This window comes from Acomys minous (assembly GCF_964271855.1).
Source record: "Acomys minous genome assembly, chromosome: 2".
Lineage (NCBI taxonomy): Eukaryota > Metazoa > Chordata > Mammalia > Rodentia > Muridae > Acomys > Acomys minous.
In genome coordinates, this window is record NC_140484.1 from 30,924,220 (window position 1) to 30,949,721 (window position 25,502).

At 45.9% G+C, this 25,502-nt stretch overlaps 1 protein-coding gene across 1 annotated transcript in view; it reads right to left on the bottom strand.

Moving 5' to 3' along the window:
- Positions 1 to 7,984: 7,984 nt before the first annotated feature.
- Positions 7,985 to 25,502, bottom strand: part of SLC1A1 (solute carrier family 1 member 1) — a 72,625-nt gene continuing 55,107 nt past the window's right edge. Inside the window, exons 5-12 of the mRNA XM_084766573.1 lie at positions 25,315 to 25,357; positions 23,687 to 23,782; positions 19,683 to 19,867; positions 18,561 to 18,668; positions 16,141 to 16,263; positions 15,359 to 15,553; positions 12,225 to 12,359; positions 7,985 to 10,317 (exon numbers count right to left, since the gene is read on the bottom strand). Coding sequence (XP_084622699.1) covers positions 10,071 to 10,317; positions 12,225 to 12,359; positions 15,359 to 15,553; positions 16,141 to 16,263; positions 18,561 to 18,668; positions 19,683 to 19,867; positions 23,687 to 23,782; positions 25,315 to 25,357 — 1,132 coding nt within the window. The 3' untranslated portion in view covers positions 7,985 to 10,070. The remainder of the gene's footprint in view (positions 10,318 to 12,224; positions 12,360 to 15,358; positions 15,554 to 16,140; positions 16,264 to 18,560; positions 18,669 to 19,682; positions 19,868 to 23,686; positions 23,783 to 25,314; positions 25,358 to 25,502) is intronic.

Below are 25,502 nucleotides of genomic sequence, written 5' to 3' on the forward strand. Positions count from 1 at the left end.
TTTGCAAGAGGGATTAACTTCCATAGTTTAAACCATTCCCTTTCCCTATCTCCCCCTACCAACAATTTTTAATAAAGATAGATCAGAAACAAAATCTTCTGCAGGTGTCTTTCTAAGAGAACTGCTTTAAGTAAGCAGAGTCCACAGAGAGTGCCACCCACCCAGACTTGGGTTCATCTGCAGGGGCCTTTATGAAGTGGTTATGCAGTCTGCAGGAACAGGAAGAGGAGGAAGCCGGAAGGGGGGGGGGGGTAGACATTCTGTCTTCCCTCCACCCTGATACTAGTTTGCATCCTCCTCTACCTCACTTGCTGCAGTTTGAGGGTGTCTCCTTGAAATCTTAACCCGAAAGCTAAGGCCATCAGAAGATGGAGCTTTGGGGCAGGTGAGTGAGATAAGGATAAAACCCCATGGATGAGGCTGTAAAATAGGCCGCTGGGCAGCTTTGCCCACCACCAGCACCCGAGGACACACACAGTGAGGTGAGCTAAGCAAAGGTCTCCACCAGGTTTCAAATTTGCTAGCACATTGACCTTTGACTTTGTGGCCTCTAGAACCATGAGAGGCCTAGTTTCTTTTGTTTATAAGCTGCCTAGTTTATGGAGTTTTGTTCTACCACCCCAAATGCTTGAACACAGTACACTAAAAACCTTTCGGCTTTTATAAGACACAATGAGAACCAGGGTCTTTGTTTGTTTTCTTTATGCCACAGAAATTGGTTTTCAAAGGTAAATTAGAGAAATAAATAAATATTAAAACAAAAGATACTCGTAAAAAACAAAACAAAACTAATTTACCCTTCTCTCTGAATTTCAGTGAAACAAAAGTGCATTCCACCTTTGGAAGCATAGTGTAAGCTTAATTTCCATGTACTTTTAAATGTTCACAGTGTCTCTGAAACAGGCTATTCATTTTTATGTGACTTTATTTATTTATTTATTTATTTTTGAGACAGAGTTTCTCTTATAGTCCTGGCTGTCATGGACTCACTTTGTAGACCTGGCTGGCCTCAAACTCATAGATCCACCTGCCTCTGCTTCCCCAAGTGCTGAGATTAAAGGCATGCGCCACTACACCCAGCTAAAATAGTCATTTTTATATACAGTCTCTTTTTTTCTCAACCAATTATGCCCCCTTCTCATCTTCTGATCAGATAATTTTATCAATTAAATTATTTTAATTTTGGTTTCTTATTTCTCAAGGAACTATTTAAGCTTTGAGGTGCTCTACAGAGGCAAGGATTAATGTTAAGGTATCTTGTTTTTTTTGTAGTATATTATAGCACAGATAATTTTATGATGTTTGGGGGTTTGGTTTGCTATGGGGAGAGCTGTGTCATTGTGGTGGTTTGTATAAGAATTGGCTCCATACCAGCCTGGTCTACAAAGTGAGTTCAGGACAGCCAAGGCAATAAGGAGAAATCCTATCTCAACCCCCCCCATCCTATTCCCCCCAAAAGATATTTATCCAGGTTAATGGTGGTGTACACCTTTAATCCCAGCACTTGAGAGGCAGAGGCAGGCGGATCTCTGTGAATTCAAAGTCAACCTAGTCTACAACACGTATCCAGGACAGCCAGGACTACACAGAAAAACCCTGTTTCAAAACAAAACAAAACAAACAAACAATAACAAAAAACCCCACAAAAACAAAAAGAAAAAAATGGGCCTCATAGACTTGAATGTTTAGGCCCCAGGGAGTGACACTATTTGAAAGGATTAGAAGGATTAGGAGGTGTGGCCTTGTTGGAGGAAGTGTGTCACTGGGGGTGGGTCTTGAGGTTTCAAAAGCCCATGCCAAGTCCACTATTTCTCCCTTGGCCTGTAAATCAGGTTGTAGCTCTCAGCTACTGCTCCAGCTCACTGTGTGCTGATGTTCCCCACCATGATGATAATGGACTAAACCTCAGAAATTGTAAGCAAGCCCCCAACTAAATGCTGTGTTTTATAAGACTTGCTTTGCTCATGGTGTCTCTTCATAGCAGTAGAACAGTGACCAGGACAGTCATTAAACACAATGAAAAGGAATTTCTGCCCACCATGCTTTGGTTTATAATTCCTTATTTGACTTTCATGGTTACAGTTCTGAAAAATCCAGGGCTATATTTTACAAGTGCATTTCATGGTGGTTGAGTTTGTATTGGCTGCTAGAACAGCAGCCTTTGTTGAGTCTGGGCCTTCTAAGAATAGCCTCTATAGGCTTTGAATTATAACAGAGATTAAAACAAACAAACAAACAAAAAGAGGGCATAAAGGATAATGTCTGACCTTAAGTGGTTTTAGTTGCTAACTTAAGAACCTTGATGAGTTACCTATGTGAGGTCAGCCTAGTCCCTGGATGTTGGGGGGCTTTTCTCAATGTGTCTACCCAGGCTCCTTTAAAGAGACTTTCTGTGATCCAAATTGGGCTTGCTGTCACTCCATACTGACTCACAAATCTGCTAGCACTGCCAGATGGAACCATTCTCCTCCTTGATTAGGGGACCCATTCCAGCACCACTTCTTGGCTTTCCAGCCTTGTAGGGATCTCTTCTCCTTCCTTAATTGTCCTGCTGACAATGAGAACTGTGACTTCTGCTCCCTTGATCTGGGGCCCTTCTTCCATCCACACTGGGTCTGGAGGTCCCAAGTTATGGTGGTAAAGTTACTTTATTAAAAGGAAGTGCCTGTGCTTGGTTTCACCTTCAGAAGTAAGGTAGGCCAATGTGTTCTTTTCAGGAGGGATATAGGGTGAGTGGTTCCAATCCCAGAGGTTTCTACCTTGTGATTCTGCATATCTTAGAACGCTTCATCAACATCCATGTTTTTCTTTCTGTTCTGGGACTGAACATGGTCGATAAATATTCTACCACATCTCCAGCTCTTAGTTTTGAGGCAGAACCTCCCTGTTCACCTAGGATGGTCATGAACTTAGGAGCCTTCTGCCTCAACCTCTCAAGTACTACTATTCCACATAGAATACCCTACTTAATTTTCTTAACTTTAATATACATATATATATATATATATATATATATATATATATATATATATACACATATATATGAGATGTGGTGCATACTTGTTAATGTGACATTCTGCACATGTATGAGTGTTCATTCAGAAACCAGAACAGGACATCAGTGTCTTCCTTTATTGCCTTTTTATCATATTATCTTGAGATAGTGTTTCTCACTGAACCCAAAAAAAATCATTTTGTCTAGGATGGGTGCTAAGGATTTGAACTCAGGTAGTCATGTTTATTTAAAGCACTGTTAACCACTGAACCATCTGAATGAAAAAAAAAAAAAAGAAAGAAAGAAACAGGAAGGACATGACTGGTCTCAGTTTTGGCACTAGATTGAATATAAGTCAAGAAATAAAAAAGGAAAGGAACATGACTGCTCCTAGGAATGGTGGAGGAGAAAGTTTATTGTAGATAAAAGGAAGAGTGTAGCCAGAGGCAGGGACATCCGAAGAGTCCAGAGTGAACATGACCCTGAACCTAGGCCATGTGAGGTGCGAGGGATGGAGAGAGCCAGGCCAAGAAGCCAGGAAGGTAAAGGATAACTCTCAAGGACCAGGTAACCAAAATGGCTGTGTTATTACAGAGAAGAGCAGCTGGTGGGTGAAGTGGGCAGCCAGGCTCCTTCCGGGGCAGGAGAACTTTAGGGTAGGAGTCAGGGTATGGCAGCCACCAGGTCCACTTTGTCCCAGCTTTGACACCTAACACCACACCATCTCCCTATCCCTTGTCTTTATTTTTTAAAACGTCCTGAAGCTCATAGTCGAATATCACCGCTCCTTATCCACATATGAGAGTCCCCTGCTGGGGCGCAGACTCTCTACCTATACGGTCACCACACAGCTTCGTCTTCTCTTTAAGGCTGTGCCAGCCACAGACAATACAGTATATGTGCTGCCAGGTTTGTTTTCTGTGACTGAGTCGAGGGTGAGTCTTCTCATCATCTTGTCAATACCAAGGACTCTGATATGACAGCACTGAGGGTTCCCATGGATGCCCCGGAAATGGTGATCCGGATTCCAGAGCTTATTGGCTCTAAGACACATCTAGGTGGGACTTCACATGAAAGGAAAGCAGGCTGGGGTGTAGCTCAGTGGCCCAGTACCTGCCTAACAGGCTCAATGCTAGAGTTCTAAGCCCAGCCCTACACTTGAGGAGAGGGAAGGGAGACCTCTGGTGATATAGAGCCCTTGCTCTAAGGTGAGAGAACTGAAGTAGAATCTGTAGAGTAGAGGGGTGGGTAACTTTTAGGCCTTTGGTGTGGATGGGGGTATTTTTATACCAGGCAGGGTGTGCCATTGTATGTCCCAAGTAGCCTAGGTTGATATGAGGATAATTTCTTATATTCTTCCATAGGAAGGGACCATAAAATGGGTAACTTTGAAGAAATTTGGGGAGTCTTGTCTTTTAGAGACTTTATTATCTGCCATAGGGTGGTGGTGGTAGGTAAGATCTGAAATGCCTTAAAGATAAGAGGCAAAACATCCTTCTTCCCCCTTTATGTCCCTTAATCTGATCTTATCCAGTCATCCCTTTGCTTAGCATCTGTTTGCCACATGCCTGTATCCAGGGCTTTTCATGAGCATATCAACCTAGGTGTGAAGACTTGAGCCCATGATTTTACATCCAGGTTCTGCCTCTGAAGGCGAAGGCCTTGGCCAAATAATAAAACCTCTTCATGCCCCATGATACTATCTGCCCCATTGTGTGGAAATGCAGATGACTCATTTGAAAAGCACGTTACGTCACTGCCCAGTGCAAAAGCAGAACCCATCAAGTGGTCACCATTATTATTTCCCCGCCTTAGAATCACTTAAGGAAAACATCACTTCCCCTTGGTTTGGTTTTGTTTTGTTTGCTAAGGACAGGAAGGCTCAGAAAATCAAATGTCAGAACCAGCTTTCAAACCTTGGCTTGTCCACTTTCCAAACCACATGCTTTATCTGTTGTTTTCTCTTGCTTTTTGGTGATTTTCTCAGGAGCCTTCTTGACCTCAAGGCTGGGATTCCTGGAGATAGCATCTGGGGAGGGGGGGGGGCTGATTAACTTATCATGTATCTCAGAGCGACAGTGAAACTCAGGTCTCCTAACAGTCTTAAGAAGGAGGTTAGCCACCTCTTGTGTCAACAAGAGGTACTCTCTGTTATTTCCTGTCCTTGAAAGGTTGTGTTTGTAAATAGCATCTTTCGGAAGTTCTCCCCTCCCCCCCCCCCCTTCAAAATAAGCCTTCCTGTTCCTTTTCCTTTGGGAACTGACACTTAGATCCATGTTTTGATTGAGATAAATATCACACCTGTTTCGGTGGGATGACTTCCAGGAACAGAATGTAAGCAGTAGGTGCTATTGGTGGAAGTGTTTGACTCAGGGTGGAAACTCGTCATATGGGATCATCTGGCTTTGTGTAAGGGAAGGTCATCCCAGGTATGTGGTGGTATCCTTTGTGCACTGGGCTGTGCTAGCCCTGACAACCAACCCCCTTCCACAGCCTTGTGGGGATCCACCACTTGTTACTTATTGCATGTAAAAGGTTCCTACTCTGTGCTGGAAACAGATAGTAGAGTATTGGACACTGTGGGGAGGGAGAGGTCATGTTAGGGTACAGGATATGACCTGTCTCCTATCGGAGTTTCTATCCTTACTAAAGAATAAGATGTTCTAAGTGTAGTTCTCAGAAGGTGTTGGAAGCTAAGACCATGTGGATGGATTTGTGGCTCTTGACTACAGTGGGGTTTGAAATAATGGTCCCTTGGAACTGGAGGGAGATGGTCCATGCACATAACCCTCTTCCATCTCCCATGAGATGTTCAGATTCCCCAAATCCAAGTACCAAACAACAGAAGACTTGATGGCTAGATGGAAGCTAGGCTTAGTAAATATAAAATAATCGTACTGATCAAAGTGAGGCCTGTAGAACTTCACTTCATTATTTTTCAATCAAATCGCGCATTAACTTGTAAAACAAGGCAATATCTGACCATGTGACAAAATACTCTCTATGTTCCTGGAGATAAGAAACACTGGGATCTTCCTCTGGAAGGGGACCAGTGATTTCCTTGGATGTTAAAGAATAGGAAGAACAAATCAGAAAGAAATTTGGGAGAAGTGAGGCATCTGGAGAGAGAGAAATGGCCTATGTAGGGAGGAAGAATTGTCCCCTGGGAGCATCTTGTGTCTTAGATGTTAGCCCTGGGACTTGAAACTTTGTGCCATGGGCACTAGGGTTTAGGGGTAAGAAAGCTAAGTGCTTTCAGGAGTTTGGAAGTGAGTGACTGGTTAAGCATGGAGGTGGGAGGAAAACGAAGGCATCTTGTCTGAATGGTGTTTCAAAGTGTATGGGGTGTGTGGTGGGGGCCAGGATCTCATGGCTCTAAGGAGGCAGTGGGGCCGGTGCCCTTGTGATGTATACAGTAAGAGCAAAGCATTGGTCAAGAGAATAACCCCCTTGTAGATAGATCTCAGGACATGGGCTCCTTTGTTTTCTATCTCTGTTTTTCATGAGATGAACATTGTGAGGCAAGATGAACTAAGCGACTAGGACATCAAGTACAGTCTTTTGGGAAAGGATTTGTATAAATCTCTTTTTAGCAGGGGACTAGGAATAGGAAATACTCAGAATACCTCTGTGTATGTGGGGGGGAAGGGGGGATGGGGGTGGGGGGATGGGGAGAAGGAGGCGGGGGCAGGAGGTACCAAATGGCAGAGCAGGGCTCACATGCATTGGAGACCTGGCCTTGGTTTATTTTATCTTTGTGAATCTCATGCTCATTATGAAGGTTTCAGTGTTATACATAGGATTTATGGGGTTATTAACATGCGAGTTATTTATTCAAGGACTAATGGGAAGAGGTAATGCAGGAACATTCAGGTTCCATTATTGTCTAAAGAGCAAAATCCTGGGCAGCAACTTCAGTCAATATGGTCCCCCCACCTCCCCCGGGGCTCCCCATTGAAGCCCACTGCAAAGGGACTCAAATGGTTGACCTCACCTCTATAAACATGCTTACAATCAGATCTGTTGGATTCCAAGGCAGGGAGAGCCATTACCACCCTACAGTAGCAAGGAAATAATGTTGTGTTCTGGAAACACTACACTCAGCTCAGGAGAAGCTTCTGGAAACGGTTCTGTGGTTGGTGTGGAGTAAGTTCAGTTTAAAAGCCCAGTAGATGTTGGAAATGGGATCTGAAGTTTGGCTGTGAGGTGAGAGCAGGAGACAGAAGGGGGCCACCAACCCAACAGATGCTTACATCATGTGGCCTGGTAGTTTTGGTGATCATCTGAGCAGAGTGGTACTTACGGCCATGGGTGGCTCTCTGTCGGGATAATACAAAATGTTCTCACTCATCCTTTAGTATTCAGGGGCCCCTGTGTGGTTAGCAGAAGCAGGAGGAGGGCAGCTTGGGAAGGGGTCAGGAAATAGGGAGCTAGAAGAACCCAGGCTAACGAAAGGTGATGAGCACAACAGCAGCCTTTTCTCAGTGGGACCCAGGAAACTGTTCCTTTGATATCTGTTACACAAATGAGTCTGTTCTGGAGAACCTTCCGGTAACTGAGGTGCTCAGGTAAGAGCTTGGCAGCTCACTCAAGGGCACTCCAAGTCCTGCCACTCGGAACTAGTAGTCCTCGTTCAGAAGGTAAGACTGGCCTTTCAGTGAACCAAATCATCACACTGTTGAGCTATGGCTGTCTCCTATAATAGCAATTTCTAGAAAATTCTATCTTCATTTCAGCCACAAAATAGTAGCCCGACTGTTCATGATGGCCTGGTAGTTCAGCCTCATAATCCTCGCTGGCAACATGAAGAATCAGTATGTTTTCCTCAAGCCCTGGGCTTATATTCTCTGGGTGACAAAACGCTTTCAAGCCAGTCTTCTCTGGGTTCCAAGAATGATCTCATAGACCTTCTAGTACTAGACCACATTTCCCCTTCCCACACCTACCCATGCAAATAAGAGGGGGAAAAACATATAAGAGGCAGGAAGATAAGAGGAGTAAAAGTGTGGGAAATGTTTATTGAGAAAGAAATGGAACACGTCCTCTTTCCACGGGTTAACAGCACAGTGTGTTGAGTGGCTGGTTATAAGGGTGATGACCCCAGTAAGTGCGAACAGCTCTGCCAACTGGAGGGCCACGAATGAGAGCCACCCAATACGAGGATAGGACCATCCATTGTCCAACTTCCTTTTAATCTAGGTTTACTTCTCGTAAAGAATACAGATATTTGTACTTCAATTTTCAGTGTCATTGGTCGCTGTGATGTTTAGTCTGTAATCAGTGTCATTTTCTGGGAGCTTTCAGGTGCAGATGGCCAGCACTGATCATTCATTCACCGTCCTGCTATCTTTGGCACAATTTCTGGCTTCTTCAATATAAAAGTACGGGCTTAATAATACTAAAGATACTACGGAAACACGGCTGTAAAGAAGCCATCTCCATGTTAAACACAGGTTTTTGTTGAGCTTTATTTACAGGACGAGGACAGAAGCACAGACTTCTAATAAGCTATCTTCAGAAGCTAGCAGGAGAAAGACAGGCCGAGGACTGTAAGCCACAAGGCTGAGATTCTCAGAACAGTCCTCTCAAAAGAAGGAGGTTGTCCTGGAGGATTGAAGCATCTCCCCTGCACCACCGGTACCAGTGGCTCATGGCCTGTGTTGTTTTCTATAATAATACAGTATAGACCCAGGCCTGGTGGCACACACCTTTCAGCTTAGTACCAGGGAGGCAGAGGCAGGAGGATCTCTGTGAGTTTGAGGCCAGCCTGGTCTACATAGTTAGTTCCAGGACAGCCAGGGCTATGTATGTTAGAGAGATCTTATCTCAAAAAACAAAACAAAACAAACAAAAGAGAAAATAAGAAGAATATAGGATAGGAGTAGCGTGGTCACCTTGTAACGTGGCTTATTCACTTTAGGCAGCCCATTTTGAAACAACTTAGGCGATGGCTTGCCACTGCTCTTTTGGCCCTGGCGGGCAGAGAAGGCCAAGGGCAGTAAAAGTGGCAGCCTTGTGAAGTGGGTCTGAGTGTGCTTGAGGGATGGAGCCGTCCAGTGGGATGTGAGCACACCCAGCCGTGGGAGTGCTGCCTTTGTAAACGCACTTATCCCATGCCAACAGGAATTCCTTCCCTTGAGGGAGCTGGAGCCTGGAGGTCGTAAATGAATGGCTGTGCCACCGTAGAATTTCACCACAATACATTTCTGCTTTAGGGCTGAACCGCAGTAACCCAGCAACTTGATTTCTTATCCCAGCTCTGGACAGCGTTCTGGTGAGATCTGAAAAACACCTAGGATGGAACTGTAGTTTTGATTCAAGTACAAGGAAAGCTGCTTATTTCACATTAATAGTTCATTACTGATCTCTGTCTTGCAAATTATATGAAAATAATAAATATACACACATATACATATAGTTCTATACTGAACACTGGCTAAATAGCTGCCAGCATTCCAATACAGTACATAGAATAAAAAACCTTTTCCCTTCCCCCTAAACCCCATAACTATCTTAGAACTGTTATTGCAAAACTATGCTGATCCTTTTTGCTTTTTTTTTTTTCTCCAAAGTAGTTTGAGAATGGCTGGAGATGAGGTCAAAATGGAAAATTTGGCACATTAGTTGAGTAGGGCCTTTGAGATGCATTATCATTTATAAAAAGTGAGACGACAAAGGAAGTCATGGCAATAGAAAGCCTGAGTAAAAATCTGTAGCCAATAACGATATTGTTTAAAAACCCCAAACACTGGTCCATGCATGAGAAAGCAACTTCCTCTCCCATACCCATTACCTAACCCCAACAGTTACTACTTCATAGTCTTCCAAACTTTGTTTTAGAGAATTAGAAAATCCAGAGAAGACAACTACTTTCCTTTCAGTCTACCCCATCCCAAGTCCCCAACCCCAGAGAGCAAAGGCTATAAAGCCAAATATAGAAAATAATCTGGATGTCTGTTTATCAAACTAAATGTACAGTGTCTCTCAGTGTCTCTCTCTCCTCAATGTCGGAGTTCGCTATGGGATGGCTCCTGTGGAGATTCTCTCCGTCATCCCATCCTCTGAAGCCGGGCCCCTAGAACTGTGAGGTCTGCGTGAAAGAGATGGTGTCGGATTTGTCCACCGCGAAGCCCCCGTTGACATAGGACTTCTTGGTATCTGAGTCTTCGTTCTCAAGGGATGTGGGTTCCAAGGCAAAGGGGTTCACGATGTTGACTTCAGAAGAAACGTCCATCTGCTCCAGCTCCTTCTTCGAGAGCTTTTCCACGATGCCTGTCCCAAATGCGTCACCCAGCACATTCACCATGGTCCTGAACCGGTCCCTGAGGAAGAGGGAGGAGACTCAGAAGGGGTCCCAGACTTCATCTGCCTTCTCTGAGGCATTCAGTGAAGATTTAAGTCAATGCACAATGCCGCCTTCCTGCCTCACCAGATAACCTCAACTGGCCTGGAGCAGAAGGCGCCTCCCAGAGGGACAGAATGAGAAAATGGACTCCCTTTGGTCCATGCTCCTAGTAAGGAGTCAGTAAGACCTCTCAGCCTCCTGAAGTTCCCTCCCTTCTTCCCACATAAGAATGGGGTCTCCAGAGACACATGGAAGGTACTCAGGATGGCTCAGAAATCAATAAGGGTTTGAGCTCTGACTTGCTCTGTGTGTCTCCCAGGTGTTATGCCCATGGTGTCACGGATTCTCTTCTGGCTAAGGTGAGAGAATCTCAATATTTGGTTGGGGTGGATGGTGCCAAGTATGTGGGCCTCCGGCGTGTCCCTGGTGTGCTCATTTTTACAAATGTGGTCACTCCATGAGCAGCCTGGCAGCGACATGGAAGAACAACAGGGTCCAGAGAAATACAGGCCAGCCCGGAAATGGATTCCTCTTTGTTAACGCCCTCACTTTGTCTTAATCCCAGGCCGGCTAAATGGCAGGAAGTCCTCTAGTAAAGGCCTAGAGTGGGCATGTCCATTTGGATACTGAGGATTTGGCGAAAGAGCTGTGACCATGAGCAAACTTGTGAAGATGACACTTGGGAAGCCAATAGTGATGACACATTGCTGATGCTGATGCCCCTGACAGGAGCGGTACAGGGACAGCACTGGCCCAGCACCCTTGCGTCCTTGCATAGTTTGGACCTTCCACGCATCTCAGGAGAGAAACTTACTGTTTCTAGGGGAGATCAGGGTTCGAATCAGCATGATCCCTTCCTTGACCTGAAACGACCACTTCTGTGCAGTGGTCTCTGCTTCCAAGCCAGGTACAAGTTTGAAACCTCCACAGCATGACCGCGTCCCTTTTCCCAGTCTGAGCTGCAGTTTTTAAACTGTACAACCCTGGTCTCTCTCTAACCTGAAATGAGGTTCAGTATGGAGCTATACTTAACTCTGATGGCCAGGGGCAGAGCCAGACCTGGGTACTTAGAAGGTAGAGGTATAAACCTGAGTATCCAAAATAAAGCCAGAGACCAGGCCACTCCATTTTCATTTTGAGTGTCAAGAAGGCATATTCGCACACAGACATCCTGTGTATGGGGTTGTGTGTAAGACAAAAGAGAGCTGTCTGGGGCTGAGCAGTTTGATTCATTGCCATCATAATAATCGAACTTTTCCTATGTGAGCGTGTACTGGCTGCCAGGCACACTTCTAGACATGGCTCATGTGAGCTCCTTGGTTCCTACGACCAGCCACTGAGGTAGGCATAATTGTTCCCGCCTCATAAATAATGCCATTGGGCCTCAGAGAGGTTAAGGAAGATTCTAGGCATACTCAACCTAGTAAGATACAAGATGAGGATTTCAACAGGCATATGCCAAAACCTTTGCTCCTGTCACCAGCCCAGAGGATGCCTGAGATGCAGGAAAGGATGCACTAATTTTAAGGCAGGCGGTCCTGTTTATGCAGCTAACTCAGGATTGGAATATGCAGGGATGGCTATGCGACCTTACCCTGCTCCTTGACCCCACTGTCTCATGTTTAATCTTGTCCCACACCTGGCGCCCTAGCCTTAAGTGTCTCCAGGTATACCATGAACTGACGGAGCTCACTGGCTTTTGAGAGCCCCTGCTGACGTTACTGAAGAGTTCATTTAAAGCATGTTACCAGGTGGCTTTGCCAAAAAGGAAATGAAAGCAGCAACAGACGGCTCACTAGGCAAAGTGTGGAGGAGAGCAGAGCACAGCAGAGAGTCTGCCTGCCCACCCACCCAACCGAGGCAGAGGGGTTGACGCCAACTCACAGGAGCCAGTCAACAGCGATGATCAGGGTGACATCCTCAGCAGGCAGGCCTACAGCACTCAGCACGATCACCATGGTCACCAGGCCAGCCTGGGGCACACCAGCAGCTCCAATGCTGGCAGCTGTGGCTGTAATGCTGTCGCCAAAACACAATGGCAGGAAAGGATTAGACATCCATCTCTCCCATCAAGGCCTCAGGCCTGACACAGGCTCCGTGGCTGTTACTGTTACTTCCCATACCGGACAGGTAAGAGTTAATTTGTTTAACCAGTTCTGTCTGTCTCTGCTGCTGCCCCCCCCCCCCCATCCATCCATCCATCCATCCATCCATCTAATACACAAACAGATGTCATGGCAGGGCAGCATTTGGCAGCTCACTCTGAAGCAAGGAAGTATATAGACTAGCAACAAGTGACATCAAAACCAACAGAGACAGTTACTCAGGAGGAGGGCAGGAATTTACCTTTTTTTTTTTTAAATACAAGGTTTTTATACAAGGCTTTCTCTACCCATCCAATGCCTTCCTAAGTGTCAGATCCCTCTGCACTTGCTTCTGTCCTCCTTCAGTCTCAGCTGCTCAGTCTCTTACCGAGCACTTGATTTGTGCCAGGAATTTCAGCTGCCCGGGAAGGTGAGTAGAGGGATGGTAGAGTGGATGGGCCAGGATGTCCGAGGTGAAAGCAAAGGGCTAGAGCAATGGTTAAATAGGTAATTTCCGGGCTTTACAAGACTCTTACTCCCCCCCCCCCCACCAAAGAACATCTGTTTAAGGCAATGAATTGAGAACCTGTGACTCCATCCAAGCCACAAGCATTCCTGACTGCTGCTTCACGCTAGCAGATGCACGTTTGTGCAAAAGACAGGTCTGGAATTGTGGGTAGGTGGCCGGATGAGCTCCATTACCATGTTTTTCACAAGATCCCTCTTGAGCACACAGAACAGGGCATGGGGAATTTTTTCTTTCTTTCTTTTTCTCCTGGCTATATGCAGTTTCTCACCAGGAGTATGTTTATTTTCAGTGGGTCATTCTGGAGATAGCAAGATCTCATCATGTCCTGAAGGTCCTTGGAATGGACCAAGCAGGCGGGGGCACCCAAGGCGGGGACACCCACAGTGCATTTGGGAGCTGTGGCCTCGCCCTCAGGGTAAAGTACCATTTCCAGATGCGGGTGGGTTGAAAGGCAAAGGTGCAGAAACGGCTGATTTAAACTAGAGGAAGGCCAGATCTAGCCACAAATGCATCTTCCCCTGGGTCCTAAAGGCCCCTGAATTCTCAGACAACTGCTGCCGCTGCCTGTTCACCTGCCTAGCGCTGTGTTCTATGAGCCTTTGCCTAGTATGTGTGTGGCCCTTTAGCAGCTGTGGCTGCCGGGTTACAGTGACTTAGGTCTGGGGCTGTTCCAGTGCATCTAAAAGTTGAAGGCTTACATAATCCACTGCCCTTCCTAGGTCTTATTTGAAAGAATCCAACTTTATTTCAATGCTGGTTGAAAAATTAAACAATGCATAAATGGGTTTTCTTTGTCAGAAGGGATTTGTTCCACTGGCCCATTGGTCCCCCATGGAAGCCTCAACATGTCATGGTTGGTTAACCATGTTACAAGCTGGGCTTCAGAGTCCAGTCAGTCAGAGAAAACTCTACCCCTGAGCCTTGGCCTTGCTCACCAAACTTTTGCCAGTTGACTGGCTTTAGTATGGCACTAAGAATGTTTGTTTTTTCTTTTGAGAAGGGGAAATAGAGAATAGAGAATAGGGAAACCTCTTCATCTGCTTAAACATGTCCTGCCTCAGCCAAAAGGTTTTCAGTTTCTGAGAGACAAAGACTCCTGGCGCCCAGGTTCAGCAGGACTGGAGGCTGGAAAGTTGCATGGACACATGTTTTGGAGTCAGTCACATCTGGCTTTTGTTCCTAGTTCTGGCAATTTGCTACCAGGTTTTCTTCAGCAATCTGTGAATCTCAACTCCTTGTCTGTGTTTGAAGGATTAGACATCTGTGGAGCTTTTGTGTAGATAAAACCCTGTAAAGATCTTGACGGCACCTGTGCAGCCGACTAAGACCATATCACTTTCTGCTCTTCTGCTAGGATCCCTACCTATGCTACTGAGGACAGCAGCCACTCCCATAACATCGCCCCGCTGAGCTTACTGAGGGACCGCCGTCTGACAGCTCTGTGGTAGGCACACAGACATGAAAAAGAGGCTCTCCAGGCCCTGGAATTCAATATGCCAACAAGTATAAACTATTTTTCCCTTGCTCTTCTTTTGTTCTGATTGGTTCAAACCAACCATGCTGGAAGACACCTCAGCCTTTTCCTGCCCCTCAGCCTGTATCCATAATGGCTCTTTGATTCATCAACTCTGAGGTGTGCCCACTGTACGTCTTGATATAGGTCATTTGGTGACTTACTGATGTTCTAGTTTGTGGTCCCTGCTCCCATCCAAGCCTCCCACCATAATACTAACTAAATATCTCTTTAAAGTGAAATCTGATCATGATATGGTACGCGTTATACTAGATCCCCCCACACTGGGCTCTTTATTGTGAGTAAGCCATGAGGTACTTCTGTTGTCCTGAGCTCTTAGCTTCTGTCTTTTTCCTGACAAATTCTTATTCCTCACCTGAGATTCACCTCCACATCTCCCTCCTCTAGGAATCCTTCCTTCCTCTTCCCAGATATAGATGATTCTTCTCTCATTGCCCCAATGGCATCCCAGTTAATTTCCTATCACAGAGCCAGCATTTATTTGGGTCTCTAACCCCTATCTACCAAGGCTCTCCTTAGAGCAGGGTCTGGCGTTTATTCAACCTTAAGGCTTTGGTGGCTGACCTGTGCCTGCTACCTGTCGGCCACAGTGAGCTTTGGTGGCTGACCTGTGCCTGTTACCTGTCGGCCACAGTGAGCTGAACAGAGATGCCTCTGCTATCCATACCCTGGAGCAGGAACTGCGTGTACCATGAGCCTGTGCCCAACACCTCCCCCCCGCCCCCATCTTCATCTTGGCCAGGGACTTGTCAGCTAATAGAACATTCCATCTCTGGGTCCTCTTTGGCCCTTTTTTTTTTTTTCACAGATCATGTTTACTTTAGGCAGTCCAAATAGCAGTGATGCAATTGAGCATGCCGCCGCCCCTCACCTGATGGTGATGATTTGCCCAATGCTCAAGTCCAAGCTGTTCAGCTGTGCAATGAACACAGCTGCCACGGCCTCGTAGAGGGCAGTGCCATCCATGTTGATGGTGGCACCAACCGGCAGCACGAATCTCGTGATCCTCTTGTCCACCTGGTTTTTTTCCTCTGCACAGCGGAATGTAACTGGCAGGGTTGCCGAACTGTGGGATGGAGAGCAAAGAGCTTAGGGCTAAGGATGCCCAGCCACAGTTTGCACCCCGAAAGATCCCTATCTTCCAGAAGGTGAACAAAAGACCCCAAAGCATGCTGGTAATTGACAAAATAATTTATTCTAATTTTATTTTATGGGTATGGGTATGGGTGTTTGGCCTGAGTTTATACACTCCTCCTGTGTCTGGTGCCCTCAGAGGCCAGAAGATGGTGTTGGATCTCCTGAAACTGGAGTTCCCGACAGTGGTGAGCTACTATGTGGATGCTGAGAATTGAACCTGTGTACTCCCTAGCCCGTGTTCTGGTACTTTTGGCCAGACCAGGAATCAGAAGGTGCTGTGGCTACCACTGCTTCCAGTTACATCAGATTTTTTTTTCATGGGTATCAGGCCACAGCAAGAATGGAGGAAGTACTCAAAAGGGTGGAGCAAGGCATTCAAGGAGATAGACAGAGAATATAGCCACCATCTCTCATCATGCCTATCAAAACCGGAAGCTGGAGTCCTCTTCACCATGGGTACCCAGACAAAAACTGCTCTGTCTGGAGGCTTTTCCCAGACACCATTCTTCTGGTTACCTGGACGAGATCATGAGAGCTGTCAGGAGAGCCTGCGCCATGCCCAGGGCAAAGCGGAAAGGGTTCTTCCGCACGATTATGAAATAGATGAGTGGCAGGACTACAATGGAGTGGATTGCCAGCCTGCAGACGAGAAGGAGAAAAACTTAATACCACTTCCTCACACTTGATCCCACTCTTCTATCAGCTTTTAAAACTATGACATCTTTACACTTTCATAAAGACCCAATGAGATGGCCAAGTCTAGCAGCGCACACGTGTCCCCATTCCACACGTGGTGATGTCAAGGGTCAATCAGCAAATGAAACACCTTGTCAAAGTTACCAGCAAATTCTGTAGATAAGTTTCGATCCCCAAGCTCACTGAGTGTCGCATCATCTGCTCCACCCTGTAATCCACTCCTGCTATGTGTGCAATGATCTTCTCTGCCAGTTTGTTCAGAAGTTTTAATCCTTTCTTAAATCTAACCCTAACCCCTCCTCCCCAGGAAGCCATCCCACACCCTGTCTGGCTAAGATGAATCTCCCTTCAAGGTCATATTTGTCCCCAACTATGATGCCTCATTATAGCTTTCATCACAGCCCACCCAGCCCACTCTCTGGACCATGCTCAGGAATGGTGTCTACTACCTAAGAGCTGAAATAAGGAGAAACTTGCACTTTAGGAATGGCTCCCATTTCTTTATTATTCCCTGTCTTCCCAGAGTGTTTCACGTAGGAATCCATAGGTTACCCTCAATAGGTTATCCTCAATCCATAGATTACCCTCAATCCATATGTTACCCTCAATAGGTTACCCTCAATCCATTGGTTACCCTCAATCCATAGGTTACCTGACTAAATGAGACTCACTAGCAGATGTGTGTATACACAAGTGGCAAGCTGACAATTTAGAAGACTAAATAATAAGCAGGGATCACTACAAATAGGAATCTTGAGGGTCTGAGGAGAAAGTCTTTTTTTTTTTTTTTTTTTTTTTTTGGTTTTTCGAGACAGGGTTTCTCTGTGTAGCCTTGGCTGTCCTGGACTCACTTTGTAGACCAGGCTGGCCTCGAACTCACAGTGATCCGCCTGCCTCTGCCTCCCGAGTCCTCTTAACGCAGAGAATCATGAGATCTTAGCCATGACGTTTAGCTCTCTGTTAGAAACATAAACAGAACAGGAGGCAGAAACTCAACAGAGCCCCCCATTAAAATGGCTTTTTATCCCAGACAACCACATCACTACCCATCCTTCCCCCCCCCCCCCCCCCCCCCCGGTATTGCCTGTCATAGAAGCTCCAGAGCGGGACTGGTAGAGAGCAGAAGCCCTAACTCTCTCATCTCTATGGTCCTGCAGTTCACCTTTGACCCTCAACACTGGAGGCCAGGCTGCTCCTGTGTGGCTGGAAAGCTGTCTTCTGGCACATCAGGATAACAACTGGCCCTGTTTTGTGGGAACTCCCCAGTGTGGGAACTGATGTCTCAAGCTGGTGTTTGGCCCATGGGAAACAAAATCAGTGGCATTTACTCATTGTTTTGCTCCACATTTCTCAGCATATAGGACCACTCTCTCCTTGGCTAGGTGTGTGGAGACATCATTCATAACCTATGGCATCTCCTCCTCCTTGCCCTTTCCCCCTTCCTCCTCCCTTCCTTCCCCCCACCCCCCACCCTCCTCCTTTTTTTGAAACAAGATTTCTATGTGTAACAGCTCTGACTGTCCTGGAACTTACTCTGTAGCTCAAACTGGCTTTGAACTCACAAGAGATCCACCTGCCTCTGCTTTATAAGTGCTAGGATTAAAGGTGTGTGCCGCCATGCTCGGCTCTCTTCTTAAGGAGCCAACAGCTTGGCTGTAAGAAACATGCAAGAGACCCAATCCTGTTTGTTTTATGGCTCCTGAAAGGTCTCAAGCGCTTACTAAACAGCCTGATGATTTCACCAGCACTCGGACACCCCGGTAATTACAAGATGCCGCAGTAGCTACCGGCCCAGCGAGAACATCAGCTCCTAAGCCAGCCCTCCTACTCCTGCTTGCTTGAGAGCAAACTTATTTTGGTCTTTCTTAATTCTTTCAGCCTCGGGATTATGTGGGAGGTATTCTTGCCTGCTTGATTAGTTTTGTTCTCAAGGAAGTAGAAGTCAGGGGATAACCCCAAGAGCCCACAAATGAGTTTTTCTCTTGTTTTAAACCTAACCAATGAAGGCTGTGGCAAAGTCTGGTCCAAGCTGTTCTGCTAGGCGCTGGCAGTTAGCACAGCATCCACCTACGGTAGATCTGTTAAAGGGCAGCTCGATGCCCTGCTCTCTTATCTTCAAACCCTATCTTCCCCAGCACATGGGTGAAAGGCCACATCTAAACCAGCTGCACCCCGACCTTTCCACAGTAAACCTAATGTATCGGCAGGGGACTCTGTTTATTCTCTCGAGCCAGACATACCCGCTCAGGACAGTGGCCATGTAAAGGCCCAACTTGCGGAATATTTCCCAGTCTTCAACTTCTATGATCTTCCCAGCAATTAGGAACAGAATACCAATCGGCATGTAACTAGAAAGCAAGCACAAGAAAGCAAGCCCAAGGCAGTCATCAGAGGGGAGGGAACAAGCCAGCGTGGGCATGCTCAGTGTGCATGTCCACTCCACTGGGAGGACCACAGGGTACACTCAGGAAGCCAGGGGCTCAGCTGGAAGTCCAGCACCCCCCAAGTTAAAGGTGGCCACAGAAGCACACACACAGCATCCCCCGCCCGCATCGACTCCTATCTGCTCATCTCACGTGAGTGAAGTCTTTCCAACCCTGATCATCTTGCTGCTCTGGTGTCATCCCTAGAGGCAACAGTAGCGGCAGTGGGTGTGGCCACAGCAGCTCCATTTGAGGAGCTCGGCTTCGCTATGTCTTCCGAGGGGGAAGTATTTTGCTCGCATCATTTCACTTGATGTTCTTTCTCTAGCCCTGTGGTGAGTTTTATTATCCTTACAGATGATGGCGCTTAGGTCTTAGTGGGATGAAATGACTTCCTTGGTTGTTACCACTGGACATTTTACTGGCAGTGGCTGCCATTCATATTTTTAAAAAATGTTGAGCCAATTTCACCTGAGCTAGGGGCAGCAGAGGTCTCCCAGGAAAGCTCAACTTTTGTGCATCTCAGAGGCAGGACAGACAGGCAGTGTCTCTGGATGCTAGAAGCCATTTCCTCGTTCAGATGTGGTCATGCCCATGCTAGAACTGCTGTGATACTATGAATTTCATTTCTGCTCAGGGCCTAAGAAGAAAAGGACTTTGTGTTCAGATACTCCAGGAACTTCTTCAAATCCCTACTAACAGGAATGCTGGGTAGCTGCCGGTTGCTCTCCAGGCCTCTGAGGCAAGAGACAATGGCTGGCAGACTTTCAGGACTGGTCTAATTCCTGAGGAGCTTGTGAAATTAGCTAATACTCCAATCTTGGTTTTAAATGTCTGCCTTCCCTCAGAAGGACCCACTGAGGGATGCAAGCCTCCTCTCCCCAGTTCTGAGAAGATGTTGTCAGGTGGAGCAAGATGGAGCTAACCAGCACTGCTCACCACATGATGATCTGGACGATTTTCATGGTTGCATCACTCAAGGCGTTGAAGAAATCCACCAGAATCTGCCCCTTCTCTCCCATTTTTCCAATGACGAGTCCAAAGACGAGGCAGAAAATGATCAAGCCCAGGACGTTGATGCCGTCTGAATACAGGCCCACGATTTTGTATTCCTTCGTCTTGTTCTGTGGATCAAAGCCGAGAAAATGTACTGAGGCCTGATGGGAACCAGAGTGATCTAAGAAGTATGAGAGCGAGGGGAAACCTATGCAGGAGATGCCTTGCCCCCCTCCACTGAGAGTGAGGGGAAACCTATGCAGGAGATGCCTTGCCCCCTCCACTGAGAGCGAGGGGAAACCTATGCAGGAGATGCTTTGCCCCCTCCACTGAGAGTGAGGGGAAACCTATGCAGGAGATGCCTTGCCCCCTCCACTGAGAGTGAGGGGAAAACTATGCAGGAGATGCCTTGCCCCCCTCTACTGAGGTTAACGGGGTGGTTGTTTTCTTTTTTCTTTTTTCGAGACAGGGTTTCTCTGTGTAGCCTTGGCTATTCTGGACTTGCTTTGTAGACCAGGCTGGCTTCGAACTCACAGCGATCCACCTGCCTCTGTCTCCCGAGTGCTGGGATTAAAGGCGTGCGCCGCCATGCTTGGCTTTTTTCTTCTTCTTAACAAGCCCATCTGTGACCATGTCTTTTGAAAAATTCCAATGCTGCAATGTTATAAATTTTTATGAATTTTATAATCAGAGCATTTTTCAGGGCTAACCATTAGCTACATTTGGAGACTTTTTTTTTTAATGATAGAAATTAATAATGCAAGGACTACATGGTGTTTACCAGCATGAACATTCGGAAGACATTAGACCATCTGTTCCTTCCTGATAGTGATGCCGAGGGACATTCATCACTGCCTTCGGTCTGATGTGACCGGCAGGATTTTAAAGAGATGAAAACTAACCAGACATCTGATACTATGAATCATTTTACCACTTCATTCTGAGCGCAAAAAAAAAAAAAAAAAAAAAAAAAAAAAAAGTGTGAGATTTACTAAGCGATAACAAAATCTGTGTGGAGCAGACTAGGTCCATGAAGAATTATGCTGATAAGCACTGGGGTACTTATTTATGACAGAACGAATGTTTATGGAGCAGCCTGAGTGTTCTAACTGCGTAGGCTATGATGCAACGTCTTAAAATGGATCTAGAGACACAGGACGAGCTGGGAGAAGCTGGAGACGTTCCTGAGGTCATAGGTGATGGACTGCACAGCCTCACTGTGAGTTATAAGTATCACACAGAAACTAGGATATGAATACGACGCCTGTGAGGTTAGGGAAAGCTATGTGAGGGGTAGGTACCCAAGAGACAAAGCCTGTTCAAGAAAGATGCATGCCAATAGCAGAAGGTGTGATGCACTGGACCTCTGTAGTCTGCTTCATCCCTTTTGGCCCCCAGTTCTCCCAAAGCATCCTGGTCTCTCTGATGATGACACTCATTACTCCTCGTCTGAGGACAGATGTCACATGTGTCCCTCCACTATTCTCCTCTCTGTGTACAGCTACACCTCCAACATGGAGGACACTCAGAAAACCGATTGCGGAATCTTATCAAAAGGCAGGAATAAGGAGCAAGTCAAAAAGTGGACATGGGTAGAAGAGACACCACCCGCCCCCCCCCCCCCACTTAACCTCTTGAGTGCCGGGATTACAAGCATGCACTATCACATCCAATTTAACTACTAAGCTGACTGAATATTCATCCCCATAAATCAATCATTTATTATCTCTTTATTATCTCCCTCCCTCCCTCCCCCCTCCTTCCCTCCCTCCCCCCTCCTTCCCTCCCTCCCCCCTCCTTCCCTCCCTCCCCCCTCCTTCCCTCCCTCCCTCTCCCTCCCCATCTCCCTCAGTTCCCCTTCCCCTCTCAAGGCCAGAACAAATATTTCCTCTGGGACCAGAAGTCTACTGTGGGCTGATGAAGTGTCAAATTTGATTCTCCGATTCTGAAATCTTAATAGCTCTCAAAGTCTATGGATTTTCTTGATAACTTTATGGTCTACTCCTCTGGTAGAAAAATCTGTTCTGAATGGAGATGAATGGCCGCCGTGTTTCTTACTCAGCAGAGCATTCATGAGGTTGGTGCAGAAACATTGGTGTGACTTGATTCTGGAGTGGTGCTGGACCTATGTAGGGAAGTGGCACGCTGCCTGGCACCCAAGCTGAGAGGCCCATCTCAAGTCCACGATGGCCTGGACTCAGAATCACACACAGGCAGAGAGAGGCAAGAAACCAGGGACCTGTATTCTGTGTTTAAAGCCTTGCAAGCCTCAAGCGGTCCCCAAGGTACCCAGCTAAGATATAGTGACATGGTACCCAGCTGTACAGAGTGGCTAAGATATAGTGACAAGGTACCCAGCTGTACGGAGTGGCTGAGATATAGTGACAAGGTACCCAGCTGTACAGACTGGCTAAGATATAGTGACAAGGTACCCAGCTGTATGGAGTGGCTAAGATAAAGTGACAAGGCTCATTGTTTTTTCTCTGTAAATAGTTGATGCTCTTTATTCCTGGCAGTCATGTTCCATGCAGTCTCCATGTGCAATATCCGTGAACAAGGACACAAACCCTGTCACATCATTTATGTCAAACAATCGGGGAATGACATTGTTTAATGTGTATATCCGCTTAGAGATGTCTGCTTTTCTATGTGTTGTTGATTCACTAGCATGAAATTCACAGCTAACAGGACTATAACATGCCTGAATAAAGCTATTTAACACATGTATTTTCTCTGCAAAGAGCATCATGGCATTTTTATACTTAGAAACACTATAGAACACTTTATTACTATGTTTCTATCCATTTTATATAGTAAAATCAACATATAGTCAATAAGTATATGAAATGTGTAATATCCTTTGCCATCAGGGAAATACAAATCAAAAGAACACTGAGATTCCATCCTACACCAGTCATAATGAATGTTGTTAAGAAAGCAAGGGTTGGCAGAGGCTTTATAGATATGATGTAGCACTACCCACTCCTGGGTGCACACTCAAAGGAATCAACGTCCCCTCAGCACAGAGACAGCTGCGTACTCATGTTTTTTGCATCACTATCTACAACAGCAAAGATATGGCCTAGGCGCTCACTGACAGATGAACGGATAGAGAAAATGTGGTTGTATATATACACAGTGGAGTTTGATTCATCCATAAGATGATTGAAATTATGTCATTTTCAGGAAAAAATTATAGATGGAACTGAAACTAAATATGCTAGACATATAAATATTGCATGTTTTCTCTTATAGGTGGGCTCTAGATTGAAAAGTCTATGGGCTGGGACATAGCTTAGTGGTAAAATGACACACACAGAAATATGTTTTGTATGAGAGTAGACGGGTTCTTACGGAGGACAGAACAGAGAAGATAATGGAGTGACTTTGAGCAAAGTGCATAAGAAGAGTGTGTGAGGACCCACAACTGCCATTTGTACGCACTCATGAGAGAACTGAGCACTGGAGGGATAGCTCAAGGGTAGATCATTTGGCTGTGCTGCAGGAGGCTCAGGGTTCAGTCCCCAGTATCCCTCACCACCCACCCACATAAATAAAGAGCAAGGGAAAGAGATCCTTACTGCAGTAAAGGACAAAATAAAATAACCAAAAGTGCCAAGAAAATGCATAAAAGAATAAAGGTGGGATAAACATATACCAAAAAAAAAAAATGGCTCTTTGTAATTAACTGAAAAGATGTGGTGTCGAAGCCCTATCCAACCTCAGTCTAGGACTGAGATACTGTGGGTGACTCCGTCTCATGGGACACTTCAGGGACTGTGGAGGAAGGCAAGCATCGATTTTAGGGCTGCAGATCTGTTTAGAGAAGTGATCAGCTTACAACTGTGAATTCTGAGGATAATGAGAACTGACCATCTTTCTCTCTCCTGCCACTCAACGCTGGCACACGCATGCTGGGGAGGGCTGTGGGTGGCAGACTACAGTACCTCAGACAGTGTTGTCATGCCAGTGGTGACAGATGCCTGTGTCACGTTCCCACCAGGATCACTGACAGACTTCACTTCTTCGCGCTTGGTTTTGTACTGCACATGGGAGGAAAGCAATGGCACACAAAGTAAAAAGATCTGTTGTTTTTTTCAGTATCCAAGGCTACACCACAGGGATGCTATTTTGGCCAAAATACCTGTAATGTATTCTACCACTGGGGCTTCTGTTGTTCCTAGTTTTTGGTGATCCTTCCCAAGGAGGCACTGGGACTAAAAATGGGATCTAAGAATCCAAGCCCCATATTCCCCCAACTGCCATTCAATAATACCAGAATGTTCTCTCCCTTTCATGATAGGAGAAAATGAACAGAGAAATAATCTAAAAGTAAGCAGGTTTTATCTTTAGGTGCTTTCACAGACAGGCAATTCCTGTTAGCCATTTTTGTTTTTATAAACTGATCATTTCTGTTTGTTTGTTTGTTTGTTTTTCCAGACAGGGTTTCTCTGTGTAGCCTTGGCTGGACTCACTTTGTAGATCAGGCTGGCCTCAAATTCACAGAGATCCACCTGTCTCTGCCTCCCTGAGTGCTGAAATTACAGGCATATGGCATTGCACCCAGATTAAACTGATCATTTTTTTATCTGGAAAACTAACCTTAGCATTTTGATAAAAATAGTCAAGATGACTAATCAGTTCTGAGAAAGGTATAGCTGGGTGGTTGTGCCCAAATCAACAGTTCCTCCAGGCTAGGCAGTGAGTGGGGTTCTGTTGAATTTCTCCCTTCAGCTCTATTTGCTTCTGTGAGGCTTCAGTCATGGTGGATTGAGAAAAAGCTACAATATTATAATACTAGAAAGAAGTGTCCCCAGTGCAGAATCTCTGCCAACCCCGATCCCTACAAATGGCCACTGTGGCTGAGCTGCAAAGGCCCCCTTTAAATAGAGGTGGCTCTGTTCCTGGTGGGGGTTGCAGAGAGCAACCTAATTGCCACGTTTATTGGTATATAGAGGGCTCTGTCTGTCTGTATAATTTATGTAAATGAATACAGCAGTTTGTGATCAACTTAGCTGTCTTAAGGAGCCCAGATAAATAGAAAAGGAATTTTCAGTGGAGGAAAGACAATGGTAAACATTCATGAGAAAAATTAAATCTAAACCACCCATGGCTTTGCTGCAGAGCTCTGCAGTGGACACTGGTTAAGGAAAAGACCCAGTTCTGGGTGGGCTGGCCACTATGGTGTGGGTTAGACACGGACGGTCACCATGAGAGGCTTGGGAAGGAAGAGTTGGAGAGCTCTTCTGCCCACTGCATTGCATCTGCAGGAAGCCCAAGTTCGTCACACATATAACACAGCTCTCCAAAATACGAACCAATAAAACAGAGCATGTTGGCTGATTCTTGATTCTATTTGAGGAAAGAGCACCATGAGAAGGGAACACTGTCGATCATGGCATGCACTTCACTACAGCCCAAAAGATGGGAGTCATCTGAAACCCCATCCTTCACAGGGGTACTTTCTGCTCCCAGTTGTGATGGGCTACTTTTATTTGTGTCATAGCTGAGAGTGAAGTCACAGTGGGTCATGGGAACAGAGGAGCAACTTAAAAACCAAAGCCATTAATGTTACCTGCTGAAAACAGGCTTGGACCAGGTTCTCAGGAAACATGTTCCTGTTGGAGACAGGGAAAGCATAATTATACCAGGGCAACATGTTTGGTTTGTTACACTCTATAGATGAATAGAATTGAGAAAGGCATAGGAAGGCACTCTGGTTTCTCTTCCGGTTTCTGCTTTGCATAGCACTCCCTCGCGCAT